General features: G+C 36.4%; 4 protein-coding genes across 6 annotated transcripts; 3 read left to right on the top strand and 1 right to left on the bottom strand.

Moving 5' to 3' along the window:
- Positions 1-145: 145 nt before the first annotated feature.
- On the top strand, positions 146-4,490 carry LOC109854623 (monocarboxylate transporter 13-like). Its single transcript, XM_020427902.1, has 10 exons — positions 146-372; positions 935-1,377; positions 1,676-1,802; positions 1,979-2,122; positions 2,233-2,360; positions 2,429-2,557; positions 2,669-2,951; positions 3,247-3,402; positions 3,585-3,776; positions 3,860-4,490. The coding sequence occupies exons 2-10, from the start codon at positions 1,288-1,290 to the stop codon at positions 4,021-4,023; spliced, it is 1,413 nt and encodes a 470-aa protein (XP_020283491.1). The 5' UTR covers positions 146-372; positions 935-1,287; the 3' UTR covers positions 4,024-4,490.
- A 608-nt stretch (positions 4,491-5,098) lies between these two features.
- Positions 5,099-10,366, top strand: LOC109854610 (monocarboxylate transporter 6-like). Of its 2 annotated transcripts, none has more exons than XM_020427888.1 (8): positions 5,099-5,666; positions 6,234-6,377; positions 6,835-7,089; positions 7,313-7,560; positions 7,739-8,024; positions 8,131-8,358; positions 8,638-8,832; positions 8,976-10,366. In XM_020427888.1, the coding sequence occupies exons 2-8, from the start codon at positions 6,344-6,346 to the stop codon at positions 9,152-9,154; spliced, it is 1,425 nt and encodes a 474-aa protein (XP_020283477.1). In that variant the 5' UTR covers positions 5,099-5,666; positions 6,234-6,343; the 3' UTR covers positions 9,155-10,366. The 2 variants fall into 2 exon arrangements, with proteins under 2 accessions (XP_020283477.1, XP_020283468.1); XM_020427879.1 differs by having other exon boundaries at positions 5,133-5,666; positions 6,819-7,089.
- A 434-nt stretch (positions 10,367-10,800) lies between these two features.
- Positions 10,801-15,349, top strand: LOC109854606. Its single transcript, XM_020427865.1, has 10 exons — positions 10,801-10,942; positions 11,020-11,290; positions 11,452-11,615; positions 13,170-13,314; positions 13,391-13,567; positions 13,707-13,769; positions 13,890-14,085; positions 14,262-14,587; positions 14,687-14,878; positions 15,046-15,349. Exons 1-10 carry the CDS (start codon positions 10,874-10,876, stop codon positions 15,195-15,197), a joined length of 1,755 nt encoding a protein of 584 aa, XP_020283454.1. The 5' UTR covers positions 10,801-10,873; the 3' UTR covers positions 15,198-15,349.
- A 106-nt stretch (positions 15,350-15,455) lies between these two features.
- Positions 15,456-26,841, bottom strand: LOC109854595 (uncharacterized protein PB18E9.04c-like). Of its 2 annotated transcripts, XM_020427851.1 has the most exons (7): positions 26,511-26,841; positions 19,943-20,699; positions 18,903-19,621; positions 17,972-18,247; positions 17,537-17,773; positions 16,986-17,426; positions 15,456-16,818 (listed from the first exon to the last, which is right to left on the bottom strand). In XM_020427851.1, the coding sequence occupies exons 1-7, from the start codon at positions 26,523-26,525 to the stop codon at positions 16,798-16,800; spliced, it is 2,466 nt and encodes an 821-aa protein (XP_020283440.1). In that variant the 5' UTR covers positions 26,526-26,841; the 3' UTR covers positions 15,456-16,797. The 2 variants fall into 2 exon arrangements, with proteins under 2 accessions (XP_020283440.1, XP_020283431.1); XM_020427842.1 differs by having other exon boundaries at positions 18,903-20,699.
- Between the last annotated feature and the right edge of the window lie 139 nt (positions 26,842-26,980).

Below are 26,980 nucleotides of genomic sequence, written 5' to 3'. Positions count from 1 at the left end.
TATATATATATATATATATATATAATATAATATATATGTATTTATAGATAGTGTATATATAGATAATGCTTTCCTATATACTGCTATTCTCGCAAATATTATCTATATACATATTCAATGTTGGCACCGATAAGACGCGTCCAACGAAGGTTGCGGCCAGTTCCGCGAGCAATTTGTCTGCGACAGTGTATGGACGCGTGTTCACAATTATTCGCGCCAATTAAACGCGCTACGATCAGTCATTCGCGTGACTCACAAACAACTCTTTGCGTCTGAGAGTCAGAAAAAAGTGAAAAGTGACAGTGTGGAAACCCAAACTGATGGGAATAAATAAAACCTCGAATTTATATCAAAACTAACTTTTACAGTAGCGTAAGTTTTGTTATATCTATATTGAGCACATAATATTTTTATTGTGACGTTATATAATAGAATAAAAACTAGGAGATATGAAGCAGAAATTGCATAGTAACAAATGCGTAATAAGTTATAATAAGCTTTACTTTTAAATAATTCAAAACCTCTGATATTATTTTCTTAGATAAAATTCTCAGAATTACGTCATTAATATCGATTGTACGTATGAATGATTTCAATCATATTCTCTTTGTTACGATTTGATTTTTGATATATCTTTCGTTGTAGGTAGAATATATAAACGATAAGAGATGAGAGAGAGAAAGAGATAAAAAGTGATAATATTTTTGATATCTTATCAATACGTAGGAAAATTCATGACATTTAAACATATAAATGTTTTACAATTATGTAGATAGTACTTATTACGTTAGCTGAAATCGATTATAATTAATTACGTGTGACACGCCAAGTGACTTGTGTAACCTCCTGTAAAATTGCAAAATTGTTCACCTACATTTTATCTTATACAGTTCTCGCGTTCGATTGGCTACATTTTAACGCTCAAATGTTTTAGCACTGAAGATGACTCGGTGTATTTTTCCATAAGGGAGCAGAAGTGGAACCACTGTGCAAAGTGGCGAGAGAAACAAAGAACTGACCGATTAACACACTTGGCCAGTCTGAAACAGAAAGTCACATAGTCCAGACGTGTTTGTTGATTGGTGTGTGTGATATCAATCAGTATGTGATACCGATTAGACAACGTTCTTTCACGTGATGATTAACGCGACTTAATTATTTATTGTCACGAAACACTGTAAATCTTACAGTATTGCATGTGTATTCTTTTGATTATATTGATTTTTAATTTAATATAATCCATTCTATGCTAACGTGCAAGAACAATCATTATTTATAACGTGAAAGATGTCGGAAAGCAAAAAAAAAGAAAATAAAAAACAGATTCTGGATGGTGGATGGGGCTGGTTTGTCTGTCTTGGAAGTAGCTTAATTACGGTAAATTATCCAAAGTTATTATTATTGCAGTTTTCACAAACAAATTATTTATTTTTATTATTATTTACACATGGTGAATAAAAGTAACTTATATATAAAAAAATTTACATGCCACATGAAATTAATCATTAAAATATAATATTGCACAAAAAGAGAAGTAGAAGAAAAACTAATTTGTTTTAATAATTAAAAATTAATTACTTCTTAATAAAATTAATAAATAAAAAAAATTACTTTTTCTTCTACTTCTTTTTGTGTGCAATAGTATATAATATTTTATGATGTTCTCTTAATGCAGCTCTCTTTGCGATCCTTGGATCCATCCTTCGGAATGCTTTTCCAAGATCTGCTTGAAGATCTCGAAGTTGACTCAACTGGAACATCGCTCATAATGAGCGTTTTAGATTCCATTGTTAACTTTTCAGGTAAATATTAGCTTTTTAGACCAATAGAATATATGTACATGTATTTGGTATTTTTGGAAACTAAACAATTTTCACGAACATAGAACGTTTTTTTTAAATCTTGAAAAAATTGCTGAGAAATTATTAATTATTATTTATTTGTAAAAATAGAAGTTTAATAATGTATTTGTGCACAGGTTTTCTAGTCGGACCATTATTAAAAAAATATTCCTATCGACAAGTCGCGTTTTTTGGATCTTTTCTCAGCTGCAGCGGTTTAATTCTCACATCAAGGGCTAATAGTATAACGTATATTATTTGTACTTACAGTGTTTTAGGAGGTATGTAAACATCATAATTATTATAAGCGTAAGTAAACTAATTTTAAACTCATAAATAAATATTTTATTACACATTAGATTTTATTTTATTTTACCATCTCTTATTGCAGGTCTTGGTACTGGCCTTGCAGTGGCGTGCGCATTCGTTGCGCTAAACACGTTTTTTGATAAAAAACGTGGCCAGGCCGTGGGTTTTTCCATGGCGGGCACTGCATTGGGAATGATGCTCATGCCGCAGGTAAAAAATATATTTTCAACAAAGCAAAGAAATGCATTTTTCACAAGTAGTAATTTACTCTCACACAGCTGATACACATCTTGTTGGACTTATACGGATTTCGCGGTACGACGCTTATCGCTGGAGGTTGGGCGTTGCACTCTCTCGTAGGATCGTGTTTATTACGTCCAGTTAAAGAACAGCCATCGCCGATTGAAGTAATTAATTTAATCGACTAAAAAGTTATACATATATCTCATTACATAATATTCTACATGATAGAAAATAGTGAGATAATTCTGTTATAAATAATTATTAAATCTCTGTAGAAAAAGACTGACGAGGAACGTGAAACCGAGGCTTTGTTGATGAAAACAAATCCCGCCGGTTTACGGAGGATGTCGAACGGATCAACGTGGACCAAGGACCAAACCGCAGACGAACCAAAAATTCCGTCCAAGACTGCTTTGTTTTTAAAACAGATAATGACGATGTTTGACCTGGATCTTCTCAAAGATTCTGTGTACTTGAACGTAATTCTGGGTTGCAGTATTTTCTACGTGGCCGAGTCGAACTTCAAACTGCTGACACCTTTCTTTCTGTCGAATATTGGTAAGCTTGTTGTTAGTCATGATTGCAAACGCAAAACAGTACCGTAGCGAAAGGATGTGCGTTATTTTTGTTTATGAAACGTTAGAGTGTGTCTGTGTGCAAAGAGAGATTGGTCAGTATGATTATATTGGAATTGACTGCGTGAGTGTGTCGCACAAATTCTTGTGCCAATGCCACATCAGAGCGCTATTGTAGGGACTTCGGTGATCAAAAGACACCGATCTCGGCAAACATCCTCGCTACGGCACTGCTCGGGAATTACGTAGACTGCTCGTAGGAACTTGACGATCGACAGGAATGACGAAAGCGGAGGTCGCCTTTTGCCTGTCCTTGACTGCATTCGCCGACATTGTTGCCAGACTGTCGCTGCCGACGCTTTTCGATAAGTTCGGTTGGAAAAAGCGCATGATCTTCTGGACGTTCTGCCTCCTGATTGGCATTGCTCGATCCAGTAAATGTTTTTTTTTTTGTTTCATTGATTTATAAAGATTTTTATTCATTGAATTCGAAGATATTCGAATTTAATTTTCTGTATGTTATTTCCATGTCTGTTTATTTTACGTAGAATTGAATTAGATATATACATATAATATTGCTCTTTTGTGTATTAAATAATTTTTTTTCCACAAACAGTATTGGCAGAACAGTCAAAAAAGACGGCGCTGATGATTATGTTCGTAATAGTGGGATTCGTGCGTGGCGCTATACTGGTGAATTTTAATCTCTGCGTATCGGAATGTTGCACCTTGAAGAAGCTGCCGAGTGCTTTCGGAATATTTTTGGTATTTAAGGGCTTGTGCATAATTACCTTAAGTCCTCTAATTGGTACGTGCACATGCAAGAGATACGTGTCAGATTGATATCACAAATTTGAGTTCACTATTTCTACTTTTTGTTTTACAATAAAGGATACGTCAGGGACACTACTGGGAGTTACAGGATCTGCATTCACATGATGACCGCAATGATAACTGTCACATTCGTCATATGGGGAGTTGAATTTGCGTTAACCGCCTTTCAGAAACGACGCCTCGCTTTAACGAACAAGTTGCAAAGGCACGTAGTGGAATAGTCATAAACACAATGATTCAACTCGAATTTAAAAGTGAAAACCAACTACAAAAACATATGACAATTATACACAGTATAGTTACACAAAGTTATCCAACTTTTACATCTGCGAGAAAAAGTTTACATGATAACGAGATCAAAAAATCATATTTTTTCTTTCACGCCGAAGATCGATGTGTGATCAAAAAATTGTCTGCGATAATCAATCAGATAACATTTCTGTATATAGCAACAATTTTTTTTGTCTTTATTTACAAAAACAATTATCTCTTATTATGTTGGATCAAGGTATTTTCTCTGTCGACTTCGTACAATTTGTAATCTTTTTCTCTCTCTCTCAAAGACTGCCGTCTTATCAAACGCTGCGGCTCTGTATTGTATTTTTCCACAAAATACACAAAAAATTAAACAAACCAGTTTTTCATTTGCAACATGTTTACTCTCATGATACGTTTCTGCTTGTTACAACTCGTTCTTCGTTAATTAAATAGAACGCGCACGTAAGTACAGCTTAAGTCGCGTTGCACATTCCGAATTTTTATTAAATTCGCGTCTATACGTATTATTATCGTTTTATAACGTCGTACAATTATTTTTTACGTCATACAGAAAATAGTTTCAATTTTTACTGCTATATAATTTTTTGTTTCAAGACGTTGTCGCAATTACGAAGTAATTATAATTTCGCCGATGAAGTAGTTAACACAGAAGTCGTGTATTAAAGCGTATTTGAGTTTTACAGTGCGATCTTACATGTCTCTTTTACGCGATAATAGTCCATAAAAAAAAATAACAAAAATTCTGCAAATAAAAAATAATCGGTAATTGCACAAAATTCACACTTAAGTAATCGACATGTCTTTGTAGATCTGCTGCTCCCAATAATGTTTCGATTAAAACACTCGGATTTTTATATTAAAAAATCTACAACAAACACAATGATAAGACGTCTGATGTGACTTATTGTCGTGTCATCGCACTTAGGTGAGATAACGAATTTGCTCTGATTAATTTACATCGAGCACAAAGAGAAAGAAAACGCATGTGCGCGCATATGTGTGTCTGTGAGAGAAAGAAAGAGAGCAACACGACTGCAAATTAAATATATCGAGTTGCACACGGCGCTGTGAGCGCGCGCAACGTTCGCGCGGAGAGAAACGCGGTCGCTCCGATCACGCGTGATCTTGATATAAAGCAACGAAGCCGGTACTCATCGCGTTCGGACCAGTCTCGGTGTGCCAGCGGTTCAGAATATATGCTCTTTGCTCTCTCTCTTTCTCTTTGTGTGGCAAACACGCGTCAGATGCGCGTTTTATTGCGCGTCCAAGAAAGTGCTCTGTTATATTGTTAAATAAATCGAAAACTGACGAATGTCAGTTCGCGCGACCGTAATCTGAGTTAGTGTCAAGCGGTCGTAAAAATTTGATATTTGTTATTTTAAATAATAATGCGCATCGGTGAGTGTTTGACGCAGAAGAAGATCTCGGAAGATCGACTGAACAGTTTCGTTCGGTCGTCAAGTAGGCGACTCGTTTTATCAAGAGAAAAAAAAAGAAACGCGTCTGAATCGTTGGCGTAAAGAGATAAGAAACACTGAAATGCAAACAAAATGCAAATAAGTTGAATGCCAAGTTAAACATGCAGGTAAATATTGAAGAGAGAGAGAGCTATAATTGCGTCGCGCTATTTAAATACGTCTAATCGAATTTCTAATACGAATAACTTCGAATTCGAGATAACGTGTTGGATGCGCGGTAATTAATTCATTTCGATAATTATGCAAATTTGAGAGACAAAATAATTGATACAGAATTCGTGTGTGTAATGCCAGTGTTAATGTGTTGCGAACAGCACGTGCGAGTGCACGAAAGATTATTTATGTACAAATTGCGATATTTTAATCGACGCAATTTAAACGCTGCCATCGTTTGTGGAGCAAATTGAATCGAATTAACGATTGTATTCATTCTCTTCTGTTCGCTTTAACATCATTTTGTTAAACAGTAAATTAAACAGCGTCTAATCTCAAACGCGTACATGTTTTAAATTTGAACGGAATAAAAAAACTCTCGCGCGCTAAATTCGAACAGCGTGGAATTTTATTTTCTGAAGCCGCGCGTTTTTTCTCGAAGAAATTTTACATTTCAGTGCGTATCTTATCACTCGCGGCCGATTCAAATTTATGAAATGTACATTGTCGGAACAATTAAGTTCACAGTCCGTCGATGATACGAGCTCAGAATACAGCACAAGAGACCTGGGACGGTGATTAGATACAATATCGACAGAATGGCACGTGGTGAGACTGACCGTGGCTGGGCATGGACGATTGTCATCGGCGTAACTGTCATCAATGTAAGCCATCCCACTGTTTACTGTCGTAAATAACTCGAAGCAATGACAATCTATTATTCGCAATCATACACAGAATTTTATTTTTTTTTTCTATTTGTTAATTACTTTGTTTATTATCAAAGTAAAAATTTTCCTAATCAAGTAATTAAATTTCAATAACGACTCATTATCAAGCATCTCGCAATACTCAAAGATCAAACAACTTAAAGATATAAAGAATAATGAGTTTTGATAAATTTATAAAAAAAAGTCGATATCTTGTGTTCTTATTGGTTCCACTAAATCGAATTAAACAATTGTTTTTGCCGAGGAATTCGAAGCTGTCGTTCAAGATTGTCTCTTTGCTAAGTCTAATATTGATCTTGCAAAAATATTGACGACAATTTTAACCGCGATCGAATCTCACTTTTTGCGAAATTAATTGAGAATTATTATCGTCAGCTGGCTGTTCTTCCAGTCCAACAATGTTTTGGCCTTATCTTCGCGGAGCGTTTCACGAGCCTGGGCATCACCGCGACGCAAACAAGCCTGATTCTTCATCTCAATGGAACAATTACGTGCAGTCTAGGCCTGATAAGCGGGCCGATGATGAAAAGATTCGCCTTTCGTCAGGTCGCGTATTTCGGCGGTCTGACGGTCGTCCTTGGGATCTGCGCAGCCGCCTTCGCCGTGTCTCTTCCAACTCTTATTATCACTTACTGCGTTATCATCGGTAAGTCACACTCTTTCTATCTCGTTACTCGAGTAATTACTAGAACCCGGATGAGGGTCGTAACGTGGCGTGCTACTTGACCGTTCGCAGTACGTGCCATTGAACTCGGAGAGAGACACGATAAAAACCAAGACTTCTCGTTATGTAACAAATTAAAAATTTTTTTATAGTAGTTTTAAATACTTTTAAATGTTTAGTTGTTAACACACAAACGCATTTGCAGGTGTCGGTCAAGGAATCATATTTCCAGCGACGACTTTGGCTCTGAACACGTACTTCCGCAAGAAACGCAACGTAGCCATGGGTCTGGCGGTTACGATGACCGGTTTGGGACCGATCTTAATGCCTCTTTTGATAGATATATTTCTCGAGAGATATGCAACCACCGGCACACTCATCATTCTTGCTGGAATCGCTACGCATTCGTTCGTTGGTGCGTCGCTGTTAATACCATTCAAAGCGAAGAAAGAGGTAAGTAAAAGGTACGTGCATAAATATAAGATAGGCATAAATATAAGATAGGATTTTACTGATTCTTCTTCTGTTAAATATTGCGTATGTGTTACTTGTGCCAAATTGCATTACACAACACAAACTATATAAAATAAATTATATTAAACGCTCTCTCTCGTTTAATGTTGTTTTTTAGATTTCTGCAAAAGATAAAACAACTGATCAATCCAAAACCGAGAGCGGCACGGGAGACCACCGGGAAGCAAAATCCAAAATTGAAAAAAATTTAGAAGACAACATCACCGTCCAAAGTCGATTGCTAAACGAAGAAAATTCAGAAGAGACGGAACAACCGAATAATCGCGTAAAGAATAAAACAGAATTGAAGAAGGAGGATGGAAGAATTTCGTTCCTCAAAACAATCGCTACCACTTTGGATCTCGATCTTCTTCGCGATAATCGTTATATAGCGGTAGTATTAGGTAGATCTCACACGTAACTGAACTCGCGCAAAGAGAATTATATGAAATTAATTATTTTGAAATAAAACTTAAAACGTGTTTCTAACAAAAACAAAAATAACAACAGGTATGGCTGTCTCGTTAGTAGCCGAGACAAATTTCAACGTGATGATACCGTTCGTTCTGGCCGAGCTGGCGAGTCTTGACAGAACGTCGATAGCCATGGTGATGTCGATCCAGGCTGCCGCGGATATTACGGGACGTCTTTGTGTTCCGCTGTTGGCGCAAAAAGCCGGATGGAGATGTCGAAATTTGTACGTGATATCCCTGTTGGGATCGACCTTCGGCAGGACCAGTACGTACATAAAGTATACACGAAAAACACGAGGAATCTCTCTTTAAGAAATGCCGACGAATGCGCGATCTTTGGGGTGGGTTGATTAGCTGGCTAATTGTAAGCATGTATTGTATACAATATAATTCGTAACGAGCTTGCCGTGTAGAGATCTAAGTTGTCAAAGCTAGTAAGATTTCTGATATTGCTTCTAAGATAAAAACAAACGTTGATCTGTTTCGAAACAAATTTGACTTGAAGACGCAATTATATTAATTGCTTAGTATCATTAATTTGCAGTTCTATCGACATGGGGTAATTTATACGCCGTCGTGATCGGAGTATTTCTGATTGTCGGACTGGCAAAGGGAACCAAGGCTGTTTTTCAATCTTTAATTATTCCCGATTACGTTCCATTAGAGAGATTGCCGGCTGCGTCTGGTATCCAGATGGTTTGTAACGGCATTCTATCCATCAGCGTGGGTCCATTAATCGGTAAATCCGTTAGAAATGCTTAACGTGTAACTTTTTAAGTAGCTTATAAATCTCTAACTTTGAATCTTGACATATATGTGTTGAGATGCTGTCCTATGCAAGGTTTTACTATTTCAGTTTGATAAAAAAATAAATATTTTTAGGTTTGATACGTGATTCAACAAACAGTTACGTGAGTGCGCTCTACTTTACATCTTTTCTCAGTTTGTCTTGTGTCTTTCTGTGGTTAATAAGCGGACTTTGGACTCCATGCGCAAATATGTTTGACTTACATAAACAGAGTTCATCAGACAATCAGGAAAATTCTCACGAAAACGTGTAGCTAAATCTACACCCTTAAACAAGTAATTTAAAATTTTTTGTATTATCGCAACACTGTATGTTAATTAAAAACGTTTTATAAACTATGATACAGTAACTTCAGCGTTCTTATAAAATATCTGGCGACTGTGTGTATAAAGTTGGTATTTTTAATTAATTAGTGTCAATATAAGACACAAAGCTTTAATATTTTAATTAAAAACACACACATAGATGTATACAATATTTCATATTGTAATAAAATTAAATACATAGATGGAAAAAGAAGAGGAGAAATAAAAGAAGAAGAATTTGTTTTTACACAAATCTTCGTGCAAATGCGCGCAATGATAAAATTTATCATAGTTTATCGACAAACAGTTTGATACAAAAACTTAACAAGGTATAACCATATTTTCTAATGTCACATCAACAAATTCACTGAAAAATATAAATTCATGTAGGTTTTTTTGAGATGAAAATGTATATTTATTGTGTAAATACATGCTTATGTTTAAATATAAACCGAGAGAAACCAAAATTTTTATACGATATTTTAATTGTATCGTAAGGTGTATCAGTGGAAATCTTATGTAATGATATTACTTAACTCTTTTGTAGTTTTATGTATCATACCGTTATAATAATACAACAAAACGTTTTATCGATATATGTTATATCATTTCCTACACACAAAAAATTATACATAAAATTTTTAATGTTTTTTACTTATCTCTATGTAATATTGATATATTTAAATTGTTTCTTACAGCGGTTCTCTTGACAATGACATTTCAGCAAAATCTACTTTTTTTGTCTTACAATTAGTCATCAAAAAGAATATTCCGTGTGCGTTGTTGATAATTGTCAAGAGCTCGCGAGATTAGATTAATCATGATCTCCAGTAGTATTCTCTTATCGATTGCAAACTGTCCGTCAAAGGCAGTTTGCAAACGTTTATCGTAACGCGCAACAGAACATTATGTAGAGAACACAATACTATGTAGTGAACTTCGAGAAAGAGAAATATCTTAATCATTAGCTTACTTACTTTTGTGTTATTTATTTTTGCATTACTTTTAGATTAAAGAAATTCTCGGTATCTTTATATAACAAAACGATCGATAAATGTTACGCAGCAACTGTGTTTTTTATTTATTGTGTAATGTTGCGTAACAATGTATAATAGTTGTTTCTTGTACAAATTCTGTTGAAAATCACAAGTTTGTTCTAGGCAAGTATAACATTTATTCATTTATTGCATTAAAATTATTAGATTTTTTATTTACAAATTAGATTATTATTAGGTTTTGTATCTATTTACTTTTAATTACAGAAAACACGTTTTCCGATTAATCCGTCAAGTGAATGAGTGTAATATCGATAGAGATAAAATTGACAGCGCTGCGAAACCGCAAGTCACAGTTCTCTTGCATAGACAATGTTGTTAATTTTTATAAAGCAAGAAGTGACATAAATTTTACATCTTAAACAAGTTGTGTGTTTAATTTTCTTATAAGAATTGCGTAAATAAGAAATATAAAAATAAAGACAGCGTGTGTTCAAGACTTATTTAACAAACGCGTAAATTTTTAATCTCGTGTGCGATTTTTATAGTATTATTGTGAATATATTATAAATTATTAATACACACTCATATTACATTACATTATTAATATCTATTATATATTTGCTGCAAAATTCTTTATAACATTTAATTTTACCATACAATTTTTGTAAAATGTCTATAAAAGTACCTCCGGATGGAGGTTGGGGTTGGATGATAGTCATCGCTAATTCGCTAAACGCCGTAAGTTAAGCTATAACTTAATAATGCAATATAAAAACCTATAGAGATATTTATGGGGAAAATTAATCATTTTTTAGTTATCAACCATTCCGATTATACAAGGATTCGGACTAATATTCAAAGACTCATTCGCCGCTCTCAGTCTAACTGCAACAGATACATCAATTATAATTAACGTGAATTTAGCATTCGGTATGCTTCTCGGCCTGATCAACGGACCACTTTTGAAAACTTTCGGTTATAGAAAAATTGGATTGATTGGAAGTATACTGTACGCAACTGGGATAATACTGACGGCATTCGCCAACAGCTTCGTTTCCATTATGATTTGTTATGGGATACTAGCCTGTAAGTAAAATTAAATTATTATATGATTGTTAAATTATTATATATAATCAAATTATTTTTCACATATACTTACTTATTAATTGGTTCAGCATGTTTTATTAGATTTTTTTAAATATGTATGCTTTAAGTTTATATTATAAATGATCGTACTTTGCGTACAGCTGTTGGTATGGGTATGTCGATGGCCGGATTCTCTTTGGCGCTCAATACTTACTTTACCACGAAACGAGGGCGAGCTGCGGGCTTGGCATTGACTCTTACAGGACTTGGTCCTATTTTTATGCCGCAACTTGCGTCTATTTTACTTCCAATCTACGGTATTCAGGTAATTTAAAAAATATAAAAAAAAAAAAGACAAAACAGATATTGTATATTTAAGGCCGTTAAAAAATTCTTTAACACAATTGTAACGAGATCTGCACATACGCATGGATCGGCACATCGTGGCAGAAAGTACATAAGATCTGTGTACTTTGGTATATATGAGTATAATAACTTCAGAAAACGGATAAATTGCGACTTTTGTAGAAAACTCAAACTGTGGCAATATCTCCGACCGTGATGGGCGCGGGACAATCCATCGCAACGTGGTGGTTTTGCGCCAGCAATATCTCCCATAGTACCAATTGCTCCATCAGTTCCTCGCGGCGTGGTGTTTTCGCGCCGGCAACACCTCCAATAGTACCGATTGCCCCGAGTTTCTCGCGACGTAGTGGTTTCGCGCCGGCAACACCTCCGACAATACTGATTGTCTTAAAGTTCCTCGCGGCGTGGTATTTTCTCGCCGGCAACATCTCCAACAGTACCGATCGCTTCAACAATGTTCCTCGCGACGTAGTGGTTTTGTCCCGGCAACACCTCCGACAGTACTGATTGTCCTAAGTTCCTCGCGGCGTGATGTTTCCGCGCCGACAACACCTCCGACAATAGTGATTGTCTTTAGTTTCTCTCAGCGTGGTGTTTTCTCGCTGGCAACACCTCCGACATTATCGCGACACAGTGGTATAAAGGTGTCATTTTTCTCTGAGGATATAACTGTTTTTAGAATAAACTGTTCTGAAACTTCGCACGCAGTAATAACTATAAATCATGTATTTTAAATTTATTAAGTAAAAAAATAATTTCTATGGCGTTTGAAAAACTGAGATTTATTGAATAAGTTTTTAGTGAGTTTCTTATTATTGATGAAACATTAAATAAATTACAAAGAAAATTGATTAAGCTAGATAGCATCAATTGCAGCAAACAAAGTAACTAAGTGACTATTTTATTACAAAAAAAGAGAATAATATAAAAGGAAATACAAATCATATTGCATATTGAACATACGTTTTTTTGTGTCCGCCGACCATACAAATTATCGTTTCGTCCTTTCCGACGGTGTTGCCTTTTTTTTTGCTGTTTTTTCAATAATGTAAATAGTTTTCCATCTTAATATATTTCATTTCTTTTTTATATTTGGCGAGTTTACAACGATAAATATATATATATATATATGTACACATTTGCTTTCTGATAAGACATCTCGTCCGATGCGGCTCTCGCCTTACGCTGAATTATGCCGATCGTAAAATGCAACATCAATGAGTTATCAAATGTGGGTCGGCGCGGACGTTTATTTCCTAGTGCCGCGTAGTTTGTACAATGTATAATTAATATAAAAGTAACATACTATCTTTGTATACACTATATATTGATACGTAACATCGAGTTTAATAGAGCAGTCGGAGTGACACATTTCTTTAAGTTTCAAATCGATTTCTTTAGTTTCAAATCGAGGATATATTGTTGCTAAAGTAGACGAGACATAATTTGTTGCATTGAAAGGTATTTGCGTGTTATATACATACAAAGTAAAATGAAATAAAAAATTTTACAGGGAACACTCTTAATATTCGGCGCCTACAGTCTTCATTCGATGATAGGCGTCATGTTGCTACATCCGGTTAAGTGGCACATGAAAAGCGTGCCTCTCTGTCTCGAGACGCTTTCTGAAAATCCCACGAGTTTAAATAACGAAGAAGGTATATGTTCATTGCTATTTGAATTTAAAAACAAAGATAATAATAACGTACAATATTTATGTGAATTAATTTACAGATAAACTAAAGCGTAACATGGAGGACGAAACAAATGTAAACTCTTCGAGACAAACGATAAATACCTGTCAAAGAAAAAGGAAATTGACTATATCGAGTATTGATCATGATATTGAAGTCGGAAACATTTATGGGTTCGACGTACCTTTATCTCGACAACTTTCTATAGATAGATCAGGTATGAACCAATTAACAAACGCACTTTAAATAAGTAATAATAAATATAAACTAAATAATTTATATATTGCAACTCACTAAATTATTATTTATTAATTAAAATATACACAATGTTTAAAAAAATACTCTTTATATTTCAGTGTCGTATGATCCAAGTTATGATACCGAGACCTTACACAACCGTCTCAAATGGTGGAATTCGAGTAATTATAATTATTATTATCAAAAACTCATACATGTATTAAACCGCGCAATTTTATTAGAACAAAAAAATAATCAGATTTCCAATTACATGTTGTAATTATAGTTTATTTTTTTTTTAGAAATAAGTGTGAACAGTGTTAATCTCGGTAGCTGCATACAAATTTTTGATGAGCCTGCTCCGTTAACAAAAAAATTAACTTTTGTTACGAATAATAGTGTAAATAGGAGCAACGGTACGAATCAAGACATGGTGGAAAAAAATGCTCTATTAGAAAAAGAAACAGATGATTCACATAAAGAGAACTATGAAGACGAGTGAGTAAAAGAGAAAAATCACACCTAACACGCATGTATTTTGCGTTAAATAATGATATTAAACAGAAAACTATTACATAACTTTTTTTTATCTTTTTTTTTTTTATTAATAAATAAATTTTAAAAAATGTGACAAACTGTAGCGAAAAATATTGTATTATATATATGTTGTGCAGTCAGGAAAATACAAACGCCGTTCGCCGAATTTTGCAACGCGTGAGCGATCTTTACGATTTCGACATTTTGCGCGATCCAATTTACCTGAACATCATGCTGGGGATGTCGATAGCGATTTTTGCCGAAGTGAACTTTTCCACTCTCACGCCGTTTATTCTCGCTGATATGGGATTGAAAACGGCGACAATAGCCAATATCATGAGTATTATCGCGATAGCTGATCTTATTAGCCGAGGCGCGGCTCCTTATTTGGGCGAATTGCTGCGTCAGCCCCCTAGGATAATGTATATGATCAGTCTGGCACTTTTGATTATTAGCCGAACCTGTAACGTATATGCATTAATTATGTTCTTTATTATGTATTGTATTCTTATTCGAAAAGAACAGAATATTTAACGTGAATAATTTTATTTTATCACCGTAGCGCTGATTTTTGCGAACAGCTTTGCTTCGCTGGTGGTCATTGCAATAGGTTTGGGCGGGGCGAAAGGTATTAGATCGGTGTACATGGTCTTGGTAGTGCCCTACTACGTTCCCATCGAAAAGTTGCCCAACGCGTCAGGAATTCAGGCGATGACCAACGGAGTGATTCTTATGTGCGCTGGTCCTATGCTTGGTATGAGAAGATAATTTAATCTTTTCTTATATTTGTTTGTAAAATTTTAAATAGTCTGTATACACACACACACACACACACACACACATTCTTTCTCTTTCTGTAATATTTAAAAACTAAAAATTGTAAACAAATCACATGTTGAACAAAGAATTTACTTATTGCAGGTTTAATACGAGACAGCACTGGAAGTTATACCATCTGCCTTATTTTGATTAACTGCGTAACCGTTGTCACGCTAATTATCTGGACAATAGAAATGATATTTGTGCGAAGAAAATTAGCGAGACAAAGATCAGGATTGCCAAGAAACTCTTGATGACTTTTAACATATATTGAAACGAGATAATTATACTTTCATAAATAAAGTATTTTTCAAGTCACTCTCATGTAAATAAGTGCCAATAACGCTGTATAAAAAAAAAACAAGCAACAATATTTTAATTTAAATACAAGTGTCTGGAGAAACGTTTTCTGTGCTTTACTTTCTGATTGCATTAAACGCGTGAAAGAGAATCAAAAATTCTTACGCACTCCTCGAAGGAAGCATAATAGTAAACTTCCCTGTCGGCAATTAAGGTCGTGTCCTTGTTCGATACCATTTGCCGCAGAAATGGATCTAATTACGGTGTTAATCTTCAAGATTCTCTACTAAAGCTTCTCTTTTAAGACAAACAACTTCAGTACGCCAGTGCGGACAATGGAACATCTTTTCCCACTATCTTCTGACGGGAATTCTCACGTCTCTCACAAGCAACGTGTGATCTTCCTGTGATCTGAAAAGGAAGTTCGAAGGTCAATGAAATAAGTTGCATCAAGCCGGCCAATCTGTTCAACGGGAGATTCATCCGCATCGAGATGATCGCTCATTAAATGTAACACGATTTTTTTCACGAATGAGTGATGTTCTTGTTCGCGCGATTTTCTCACTTTTCTTCCAACAGAAAACTTAATCTGTGACAGAATGCAAATGTTTTGTGTACAAAAAATATCTGTTTAAACATAGCGTCGTTTAAACATTGTATTGTTTGATCGCAAACACGCGACTGTGTGCGAAGAAAACAAATTCGAAATTCGCGAGAGAGTTTCTTTTCCATTATCGTGCAATTAGAGCAAAGACCGACTTGCTTGCGATGCATGTATGCGTATCACGCACGCGCGTATATTTAGATGCAGCAGTGCTCAAATAAGTCGTGACATTCGTTGGCAAAGGTCCAGCTTTACGAAATCGGCGAAAGTGACGAACACACACACACACACACGTACGTGATTGGAAAACGCATAAAAGACGAATTCAAACGACGCGCGACTGGACTTGCAAAACAACCACACCCCCCGCAATTTTTTCTCTAAAATTAAAATGACATAAGAAAATATATGACATAAAAATGTGTGATAATAAAAAAAAATCATTTTATAGTTTCTCGTAAATTATTTATAATTGATTATTAGAACTAAAAGTTTTTCACAAATACAAAAATTCGTGTTTTATGTTTAAAAATATTACTTATGATACGATCTGAGTAGTAAACACGAGCCACATTGACATAATCGCGTTGTTCTCAGCCTCGTGCTATCGTTTCTCGTTACTTCTTCAAACTTACCGAACTACTTATATACTAAAACTTACGTGGTATACACAAGTCCGGATTGAAATTATAAATTATCCGGTATTACACTGGCCACAATAATCACTTACGTAGAAAAAAACGTAAAACTAATATGGTTTACCCGTTTACATTACAAAGATTAATTGAGAAAAGTTTTTATCGAGGTTCAAAAAAAATTGTAAGATTCTCTCTATTTAAGTATTTCTAACTTCGAATTGTTCACACAAGCAATCGTTTACAAACACACTGTATCAAAATTGTTCGCATATTCACACACGACTGTTTTGAGCATTCTCCGCCATCGGTACGTCATCGCCTGGCGCGCGAGACCTACAAAGAAAACATTACGCATTGAATTAAAATTTAAAATAATAATTGTTAAGTATCTTGTTCTCGAATATTAAAAACATTGTAAAATAATTCAATAAATTACATTACATCTCTCCTTTGTTTTGTATAAGAATTTACAAAATATTGATTAAAAAAGAAATACGTGCCTTTGAATGTCCGAAATACAGTACAGGATTTTCAGAAGTTTCATCGGCCTCGTCAGTCTCGTCGTGTTCTTTATCGTCAGGCGTCGAGAACTCTTCGTGCTCCATAATGCCCCACAAAGGAACGCTTTCTGGGCCCGTGGAAGCCACGGCTAAATTGTTCACAGCCTGAGGCAACACCTGATAAGCTTTCTCGAATGTGTTTGTAGTGTTTTTCTCCGCGTTCGTTTCTTGTCTCGATTCTTCCGGATTTCTTTCCTTGATCGCTGTCTCTTTTCTCTGCTCGACGGGATCCGCTTTATGAGTAGTTACAATAGACTGAGACGTCACTACGTAGACGGGTTCTTTGTTCACATTAGAAATGTCTAAGGAAAAGCCTCGCCACGCGTCATCGTTGTTTGGCGACGGGACGGAAGCGTCGTCGGTAGAATTTTTTTGCTCCTCCTTGACAGGAAATATTTTAAAAAATAAATAAATAAAATATTTTTTCTTACTCTCCACTATATTTCTTTGTTTTTAATTTTAATTTTAATTAATTAATTCAACTTAATTACCTGCACTTGAGATTTTTGTTCTACGCGATTACTGGTTGAAGCTTTGTAGTCTACGTCATTGAAGGTAAACCCGCCGAGAGTAAAGGTCTTGACATTGGTTTTGTCGTCAGTTTTGTCGGCAATAGAATCGAGAGATTCAGTAGTAGTCAAATACTCGCGAGGAATCTTCTTCGAAGGGAAAAGATTCAAACTGGCTAAAGGAGACGTTGTACTCTCAGTTATTCTCTTTGAATATTCCTAAATAAGATATAAACACAAGATATAAACATATTTTGTTGCAACATTCACCGCAATTAAATCGACACCATGTTACGCGTGTAATGACAATTTTTTTATTGAAAACTTTGTTATTTTTCTTGTAAGTCTTCTTTTTATCGAAATACTATCTATTTACCTTGACAATGTGTGAAAAAAGCTTCATTGAGAGCGATATACCTGTATTATCCAGTTATCAATGTTCCTCTGCAACTTATGTACGTCTATAGAGTTGTTCGCAACGGTACCGGCCGGTTTCCTGGTGTGATCCTCCAACGTTACCGAAGTGGTCGGCCGAGTAATAGCGTTAGTAGAATCCGGAAGACTGGTCACTTTGATCGCTTTTGCCGATTCTTTGGCAACGTAAATTTTGTGATTGAATTTGACCCAAGGAACTTTTTGCGTAGAAAACGGAAGCGGTGTATGCTGCTGCGTGTAGGGAATAATAAGCTGTACCTGTGGAAAATGTTTGATCACAAAAGTACGATAAAACACCTTGACGCCGAGGACCGCATTTATATGTCATTCAGATCTTTTACCAGGCGCCGGGGAACGCATATGTGCTTCATTTAGATTTTTTTTCACAAATAAATGGATAAAACGCTAAATTGTTCAATTTTTCTTTAGATACGTTATAACAGATGTTTTACGAGTTAGAATAATTGAATATTGTTCGCATTTTCTTGGTTTATTTCGCTATTATAGACATTGGAATCGTGTATATAAGCGATAAGATAATTTGACACTCGGGCTCTGCCGCAGACACTGTTCAAAATATATATAAAAAAGTGCAAAAAATCATTAGATTGCTTTTTAAATTTCAGAAGCGTGTATAAACAAACTTTTGAACCGCTTGATTTTAATGAAATTTTGAGAAAAGAAAGAGACTTATACTTTCATAAATAAGAATTTATACTTTTTATTATGCAATTATCTTTTTAACATGCGCAGTACATAGAGCAGTTTACTTGAAATAACATAAATGCGTGAATTTTTCTCGTACCCGCGTCAAGTTTTGCTCTAACAGCCCCGACATCAAGGTGTTAACACCGCGTGATTATAATCACGCATTCAATTGTAAATTATCTAAAAGCTTTTCATTTAATCTCACCTGTTTTTTCACACCCTGGTGATTCACAGACGTTTTGTTCGTAGCTTCCGAATTGAGATTGGCTCTTTGATTGGACGCGTCTTTTTTCGAGTCACTCGTAGATTCCACATCGGAAGAGAAGGGCCAAGGGAGGGGCCAAGAAAATAATCGTGACAGTATGCTCTGTGGAGGAGGAGTTGTTGTTGTTGTCGTTGTCGTCGTCGTCGTCGAAATACTTGAGTTTTGTGATACTGTTGTTTCAGCGGAAGACGGAACATACGAGATATTCGATAATCGCATAACTTTCGAGTTATAAACACTTCTGTTCAAGTTATTCGTTGTGTTAACCTTCGGTTGTAAGGACAAAGAATCGGTCGTCTGAGAGTAAACAGCTCTTTGACGTGTTCCGAAAACTTCCTCGCCAGGTGCCAAGGTCGATTCGACGGTCTCAGCACTCTCCGCGATCGCGTTAGAGGTCGGCGATATCGAGGACGACTTCGTCCGACTTTCACCCTTGTGTGTGAAATCTAGCAACGGTGACTCCTCAAAATGTATCGAGTCTTCAGTCTTCGTAGATTTTACTGGAATGCTCGGAGATACGTAAGTATCTTTAGCAACATTGCCGCTGGGGGACAAATCGTGGTACTGATTCTCGGAATTGTTCTGCACTTGATCGGGATCGGAAATTCCATAGCTGCTGGGAGGATTCTGGTCGATTTGGCTCGAATTGTTGAAAAATCCTGTGACATCGTAAGGTCTTCCATTATTGGATATTCCTGAAGGTTGCAGGATGTTGGGATTGTCAAGAGATGCTTGCTGATAGGAAGAATCAGGCAAACTTGAATGACTTTCGATGTTTTCGAATTTTTGGTTGTTTGGTACAGGATTGGCGTGGGTCACATGAGTACCACTAGAGGATAAATCACTATGCGTATCATAATTTTGAACACTGAATTGTTCGTTGCTTGCATCAGGATTATTATATCCTAACTCCTGATTGATAACTGCTGGACTCGTAAGACCTGGACTTGTAGGACTATTCAGATAGATGAGATATTTACCGAGACTGGGATCCGTATCCTGATAAGAAATATGGAAATTTTGCGCTTTGTTCACTGGTGGCACCAGTTCAGGATATAGACGCGGATCGGGCAAGGAACCAAGATCCTGTCCATCAGTACTCAATGGAACAACAGAGTAGTCCGGAGCTCTGACATTTTGCGAGGCGGCATGGTGAGCGTCATAAGGGATTTCGGGATTACTAGGTGGTAGATAATTGCCATTGATTGGTGGTGGATAATCGCCATTAATTGGTAATACTTGAGGCGTTGGTGGTGCGTGCAAAGCATCCCCCGAATGAGTAACATCGTTGGTTTGCAGTGGCGTCCAAGGAACTTTGTTGCAAGAATTACAGCTGGTTTTTACCGGAGTAGAGTATCCCGGATTGTTGTTAAAGGAAGATGGAGGAAGTGGTGGTTTATCGTAATCCGCAGGCGGTGGCGGACGTGGTTGATTGAACTGTGGCGATGAGGTATAAATAGTTTCATAGGGTGTGGACGGCGGTGGTGGTGGTAATGATGGTAAAGTAGTACCGTAGTTAAACGGATTGATCATATCCCAAAACTGCGATAAGTATCCTGGTTTCTCGGTTGAAGAAGCCGTTCTTGGACTTCTACCTGGATAGAACCTGGGTGGCGGCGGTGGAACCAGATACTCGCTTAAACTGACTTTGCGAATGCGCCGAATACCGTTGAGATCGCCATGATGATTCCTGATGGCAAAGGCTGCGCAGATCATCAGCAGTAAAAATGGGAAAGTCTGAAACGTAAAACCATTATTTTCCACGCGTAAGTTATTATTCGTCTACAAAACAAATATCAACTTGGTTTTAAAACATTTAAAACTTTTCACATACACATTATATATATGATAAAAAAATACATGTATAATTGTTTTTAATTTAATTAAAAGAGATGTTAGTAAATTAGAATCATTAAAATGTCGAGAGAAAATTATTTAACACGATGTTTACTTGGATTGTATTATACACAATTTCAAACAAACAATAAGAACGGGACGAATTTCACAAAGTTGTCAGACTTGTAACATCTGTTTCTCTTTTCGTCAATATTCGAGGTATTATTTGCACGTGACGATATGTGAAAGCTCATAGATACATATTACATTATTATGTATACTTTCCGCAACTGTCAATGACACGACGGCGAACGAGCTGTGGTGAAGCGAACTGGGTCGCGCCATGAGAATCATTCTACACTGCCGAGGATTATGTATGCCGTGCGCGAAACTAGACGCCTTCTCCCTTGTTATTTCAGAATGGAGTCTTCGTTGAACTCGGTTTTCCTCTTCTTAGTCCTAAATTCAGCTTATTACCCGGTTTTAACCGCACGTCGCTCTACGCGCGCAATTTACGCACCGCGTAAGGAATAATATATCGTCTCGTTAAAAAAAAAAAATCATTTTGTGTGTTGCGAAGCGGCTAACAATTGGTTGCGGCTGCGTCTGGTGTGGCCGAAATTACCGCAAATAATATGCTACGCGTTCACTCAAGTAACCTTTAGATCTTACACTTATTTTATATTATTAAACTAATCGTTACTCGACTTTACACCTCGACACCTTTTGCGCATCTATTTCGAATTTCTAAATTGGTTTTTCTAGAAGAGTGAAAAGCGCTCGTAAACGCGAAGTGCGAAGTTTCCAAGTCTCTCTCTTTGGCCTATTTAACGTAGAACTCGTAATCGTCATTCTCTCGAAGAGATTCTAAGTTAGCCGGTCATTACTGATGGCGAAAGGTCACAAGTCATGCGAATGTTACGCTCGAGAGTAAGGTCGGGAACGCGTCGTGGATTCAATCTCATAAAATTTCCTCGCGAGAGTTTCTTTCATCTATTACTCGCTCACAGTCGATTACATGCGCGTATAGTAGATAGTAGTAAGATTATTATCTAATGATTGCGCACTCCATATATCAAAAGCCAGATGTTCTATTACGCGTTTTATGTCTTCTCAATCTTTTTATTGTTGCGATATTCTTGTGTTATTTTCAAACATTTTATTTTTTAAAAAAATTTGCAATCCAATATTTCTTCTTCAAAGTAAATTACTAATAAATTGAAAATTGAAAACATCAATTTATAGTTTTCATAAGCAGCTATAGCGTGCTAATATTGTTTTCACAATTCATGTAACCATTAACATTTGTCTGCAATGCGAACTGACGATCTGTGAAAATTATTATCTCCGATGCGGAGAAAGAGAGAAAGATAGAGAGAGAGAGAGAGAACTGGCGCAGGGAAGTCGCGGAAGGCCGAACGAAATGTCGAAGAAAGGCTCCGAGAATCCGTCGCGCGATTCGCATCACCTACGCTGAGACTCTCTCACGTAAATTGAATGCGAGCGCTCCACGTGCCAGTTCCTGGCGTACGAGAGCTCGCGTGCACGCGCGCGTCGTCTCTTCTTGTGAGAGAGAACGAGAGTAGTCGCGGGTTGACCGTATTTGTCCCGCAAACCGGAAGCCGCGTAGGAAAGTGAAGAAACGAGAAAAAAAGAAGAAGGCACATATACTATGTACGCGTGAACGACGCGTTACATGATGCGTATAAGACGCGCCTTCTAATAACGCATTACGATGGGAGGGCGTTATGCAAATTGTTTCCGCCGAAGGCGCATCGTCGGCATTCTGTGTAATATTGCAATTTGCGCCACCGTATCGCGAACGCGATTACGTTTAATGACGCACAGATGTTTGACATGAAGTTGTTTCCGAATTATATATACTGTTATAAAAATAAAAAACAATGTTACAAAAATAAAACATTATCACTAAAATATTCTTACAAATTTAATTTATAAAGTTTTCTTATTTCGATTTTAAGCGACCGTTTATTGTAAATGTAATTTGATTTAACATTACATCTTTACAACCTAACAATGTAGCACGACGTGTTAATGAGGAGAAGTCGGTAGACATCTCGAATAATCTAGCAGGTATTAATCAAACAAGGATCAAGTGACTTCGCACTTGAGTTCGATGATGGAATCAAGGATAGAAGACCGGGTCAAAAACTAGCAGGAAGTAGATAGGTTCGATTTCTCGGCTTGAGATCATTGAGAACATCTGAGCAAGAACGTCGATTTGGCACACGCGTTTTATGATCGAGTGTTTGCGATTGACTATCCTATCGAGTAATATTGAACGTATTCACTCTCTTTCTCGACCACGTCTCACGTTTCGGCAAATGATTACGATTCTATTCTAGACCGCCGTCACAATATATCGGCCACAATACAAATCGCGGGGTCGCGTGTTGATACAGAAGTGCGAGATGAGAGAATGCACGTTGCGTTTCGCAGCAGCGTAACTGCTGACATTAGAAATCTTACGCACTTCATTGAAGCTTAAGTTTGTGTCGAAAACAGTAAAGCGTCTCAAAAACAAAAACCAAAAAAACAGAAATGTTCAAAAAACAAACTTTACATTAGTAAATTAAAAAAAAAGTAATAATACACATAATAAATCGTACCTCCTCTATTATTAACCGCGTAATGAATCCGCTAATAATAGCACTGGAGAAATTCTAATACAAACTTGCGAAAGCAATAGAGAGATGCAATAAAAGTTACTTCCCGTCGCATTCGCAATCACGGAGCGTTTCTCACGCTTCCGCGGAAAGTTCATTGCTAAAACATCCGATTATTAAAATTGATTACGCCATTGCGCGCTCGTATATATGTATATATATATACAAATGTCGTCGCCGAACGCGATAGATGTGCGCCCGCGCACACACTTGAATAGGTAATGTAGGTAAGTGGGCTGTGGGTATTACGAGGAGTCGCGGAGACCTACAGCAAGAGAAGACGATGTAATCCGACGTGCGCGTCTCTCGTACGAACGGAAAATGAATGTCAGCTCTAATCGAGACGAACCGCTCGATAACGAGGCTGCGCTCTCATTACTTGGGATAACGTTACCCGAAACGAAACGGTTATCGCGTGTAGAAGAAATTTTGCGCGGTGGGAGGAGGGAAGATGTCTCTGTGAAATCAAGATCGATCGTGTCAACGGTATTGATAATTTATAGGCGAAACTTTCGATGTTGTTCGAAATGAGAAAACACCTAGCGTCGATATCTTTTCTTTGACATCAGTCGGAAGAGACTGAAGTTATTTTCTGACTAAATATTATCGTAACGACTTTGTTTAAATATTTATCTGAAACACGAAAATAGATATGTGCTTTTCTTTTTTTTTTTTTTTTAAATTGAAAATGTAGTGCGATATAAGATCCAGAAAAGATAATGGTATTATGCTGTCACTTTTCACGACTCGGAATCTTCCGAAGCCTCCCGTGGGAAATGGCCGGGTGAAAATCGGGAGATCTCGGCGATCTTTTAGAAAAGACGAGCTCCCTAACGGTGCTCTTCCACCGCGCAAAAGACAATTACCCATAAGAGCGTCGGGACAGAGAGCGAGAGAGAAAGAGAGAAAGAGAGTTAACCGTCGTATTTACATCGCGAGTTGTTCCAGTTGTTCGACGTATGTCGGAAAAATACATAACGTGCATAAAATATTCGCCACAGCTTCTTTTTTCTCTAGTAAAAAACGCTGTGAAGCCAATACGTTTTACTGTGTCTAAGTCATCGAATTTTTAAACAAAAATATATAAAAATACCAATTGAAATATAAAATATGAAATATGAAATATGAAATTATGTACAAAGAATTTTTCCGTATTTCCTTGTATGCGAGAAAACACGGCCTACTTTGACATTATGTCATTATTGACAACTAGGACGTGCCTGACAAAACGGAAGGAAACCTCACACCTTTGTTTTGTCAAAGCAAACGAATCTGTTAAATTAACATTTCTTGTCTTTGCCGTATGCTTGTTCAAGACGAGCGTTGATAAAATTAATATTCGACTTAACATTGCATCGATGTATAGATTAAACGCAAGTATAATTTAGCGAGAAATAGATGTCTATTTGCTTAGATATCACAATGTACAAAGATCAGAAATGAAATACAAGTTAAAGTTGAACTGATAAAAAGAGATTTTCTACTCAATCTTCTTTTCTAAGAAAGAAATTTATCGAGTGTTTGCAATACAATGTTATCTATCCATCCTCGCTATGTTCGAAGATAAGATAGACGCTCACTTGTGATAGTTGAAGCTGATACATATGGAATAACAATTACTAATAGCATGACTAACTGCACGACAATTATACTCGAAAATAATTTTCGGAAACTAATTTTTTTGAAAATCACGCGAGTAGACGATACGTGCAAACATCGGAAAGCGACAGATTTAGGTCGTTTGAAAGAGTTTCCCTCTTCGACCGTGGCGTTGTGCCGAACCACCTGATCATTCGCCTCGAAAGTGGCATACGTCTTTGTCGCTCATTCGTCGTCTGACGCTCGCTATCGGGCGATTTACAATGTGCATAAATCAGTCGTGACTCTCGAGACACAACGCGGGGTCCGCGGCATTAACATACTGTTCCGGTGACGCTCCTCTGGCTAATTAAAAATCGTGACTTTCAGATGATTCTTTCTTCTCCTTCATACCTTTCCCCCCGTAACACAATCTGCACGAATCAATTTTAACCGAAGAAATCGATTTCAGAACGTGAATTACATTGCGAAGTAGAAAATCTTCCTTCTTTTTCTTTTTTTTTTTCATTGAACAAAAAGTTTGCAGAGAAAAGTTTAAAAATTCGTGTGTAACGTTAATTTCTGAGTGTTTATTATTTTATTTAGAAATTTTGTATACTGTTATTGTGTTTATTTACTTTTTTTAAAAAGTAATTCCGCGATATGTGTTGAAATAATACAGTTTGTTAACTACAACAGCAGATTATCTCGAGTGTATCAGACATGTGTGAATATTTATGACATTACCGGCAAGACAATGTTTTAACATGAATGTAGAATATTCTCGCGCGCTTTACATCCGTATGCAATATACATACATGCAAGTTCGAAAGCGGTCTTTTCTATGTCGCCAAGACTCCCACGATTCTAGGCGTATCATAATCGCGCACAGCTCGCATGATTCGCTTCGTTATCAGCATCATAAGGAAATTGTGGCGTATTAAAATAATCTATCAGTAATAAGCACGAGAAAACAAGGTCTGTAAAACTGCGGAGGACCTAGAAACAATGAACTTTACAAGCAAGTCGCCGCCTGGGCAATTGTTGCAATGCAACAATTTGATATTTCAAGTTGCTAATGCTGTTCTCAGTAACGAGAACTTTCACAATTGCATTAATTGAACTAATTTTCTAAATTATTTTTTATAATTTTAAACAATATCGCATTAAATATCTTTTTATCTGTTATAAAATACAAAAAAAACATTTAAAAATCTTTATAAAACAACTTGTTGACTGCTTTCATTGTTATTTCGTACATCAAAATAGAACATTTTAGTTAATTTCATACCGAAGTTGATAACATAGTATTAAATTACTTAAATCGCGTATAAACCTCTAAGAGAGTCTCTAACAACAGCCATAATATTATTCATCGAGGCGACAGGATCTTATCTCGATAATGTATATAAATAATATTTATTATTGATATAAATCTACTACTTACTCTTCGAACATCCATTTTTGTCACAGTCAGGAACTATTCGTCAGAAACATGTCACAGATACACGTAGAATCAAAATCACTCTTTGTTCCAATTATTTTTTTTTCTAAAAATCGAATTTTCTTAACTTTCTGTCATTGTCACATCACGTAACGCAACCGGGAGAGAGCGCGCGAAAAACTCGGTGCTCTTTCACGTCGCCAGAAAAAGATGAGAATCAAAGCGGAAAGACGATCGAAACTTCATACACGATTGTACACGCGTGAGGATCGAAAGACAAAAAACTTAAAAATCAAGAAAACCGGGAAGAGGAAAGAAGCGCACTCGACCAAGGTCAAAGAGAGAGTCCATTGGAGCGTCTTCGGCCGAAGTTGCTTATATACATTTGAGCTTCTCTCCTCCCTTCCTGACACCTCACTCTCCCTTCTTGTGCACCTTTCCCTCGCATCGTAGCAGGTATTCTAATATGTGAA

The sequence above is a fragment of the Pseudomyrmex gracilis genome, unplaced genomic scaffold (genome assembly GCF_002006095.1).
Source record: "Pseudomyrmex gracilis isolate BER0280 unplaced genomic scaffold, ASM200609v1 scaffold_2, whole genome shotgun sequence".
Classification (NCBI taxonomy): Eukaryota; Metazoa; Arthropoda; class Insecta; order Hymenoptera; family Formicidae; genus Pseudomyrmex; species Pseudomyrmex gracilis.
The sequence above is the reverse complement of the archived record's forward strand: the minus strand, read 5'-3'. Positions and strand labels throughout refer to the sequence as shown.

What these genes read in the sequence shown, in the direction of transcription:
- LOC109854623 (XM_020427902.1), top strand. Translation starts at nt 1,288, where the DNA reads ATGTCGGAAAGCAAAAAAAAAGAAAATAAAAAACAGATTCTGGATGGT. An exon ending in AACAGCCATCGCCGATTGAA is followed by an intron (nt 2,558 to 2,668) that starts GTAATTAATTTA and finishes AAATCTCTGTAG; the next exon opens with AAAAAGACTGACGAGGAACG. An exon ending in TTTCTTTCTGTCGAATATTG is followed by an intron (nt 2,952 to 3,246) that starts GTAAGCTTGTTG and finishes GACGATCGACAG; the next exon opens with GAATGACGAAAGCGGAGGTC.
- LOC109854610 (XM_020427879.1), top strand. Translation starts at nt 6,312, where the DNA reads ATGGCACGTGGTGAGACTGACCGTGGCTGGGCATGGACGATTGTCATC. An exon ending in CATTCAAAGCGAAGAAAGAG is followed by an intron (nt 7,561 to 7,738) that starts GTAAGTAAAAGG and finishes GTTGTTTTTTAG; the next exon opens with ATTTCTGCAAAAGATAAAAC. An exon ending in CAGCGTGGGTCCATTAATCG is followed by an intron (nt 8,833 to 8,975) that starts GTAAATCCGTTA and finishes AAATATTTTTAG; the next exon opens with GTTTGATACGTGATTCAACA.
- LOC109854606 (XM_020427865.1), top strand. Translation starts at nt 10,874, where the DNA reads ATGTCTATAAAAGTACCTCCGGATGGAGGTTGGGGTTGGATGATAGTC. An exon ending in AAAGAGAACTATGAAGACGA is followed by an intron (nt 14,086 to 14,261) that starts GTGAGTAAAAGA and finishes TATGTTGTGCAG; the next exon opens with TCAGGAAAATACAAACGCCG. An exon ending in GTGCGCTGGTCCTATGCTTG is followed by an intron (nt 14,879 to 15,045) that starts GTATGAGAAGAT and finishes TACTTATTGCAG; the next exon opens with GTTTAATACGAGACAGCACT.
- LOC109854595 (XM_020427842.1), bottom strand. An exon ending in ACCAGGGTGTGAAAAAACAG is followed by an intron (nt 18,248 to 18,902) that starts GTGAGATTAAAT and finishes CATTTTCCACAG; the next exon opens with GTACAGCTTATTATTCCCTA. An exon ending in TTGATAACTGGATAATACAG is followed by an intron (nt 17,774 to 17,971) that starts GTATATCGCTCT and finishes TATCTTATTTAG; the next exon opens with GAATATTCAAAGAGAATAAC.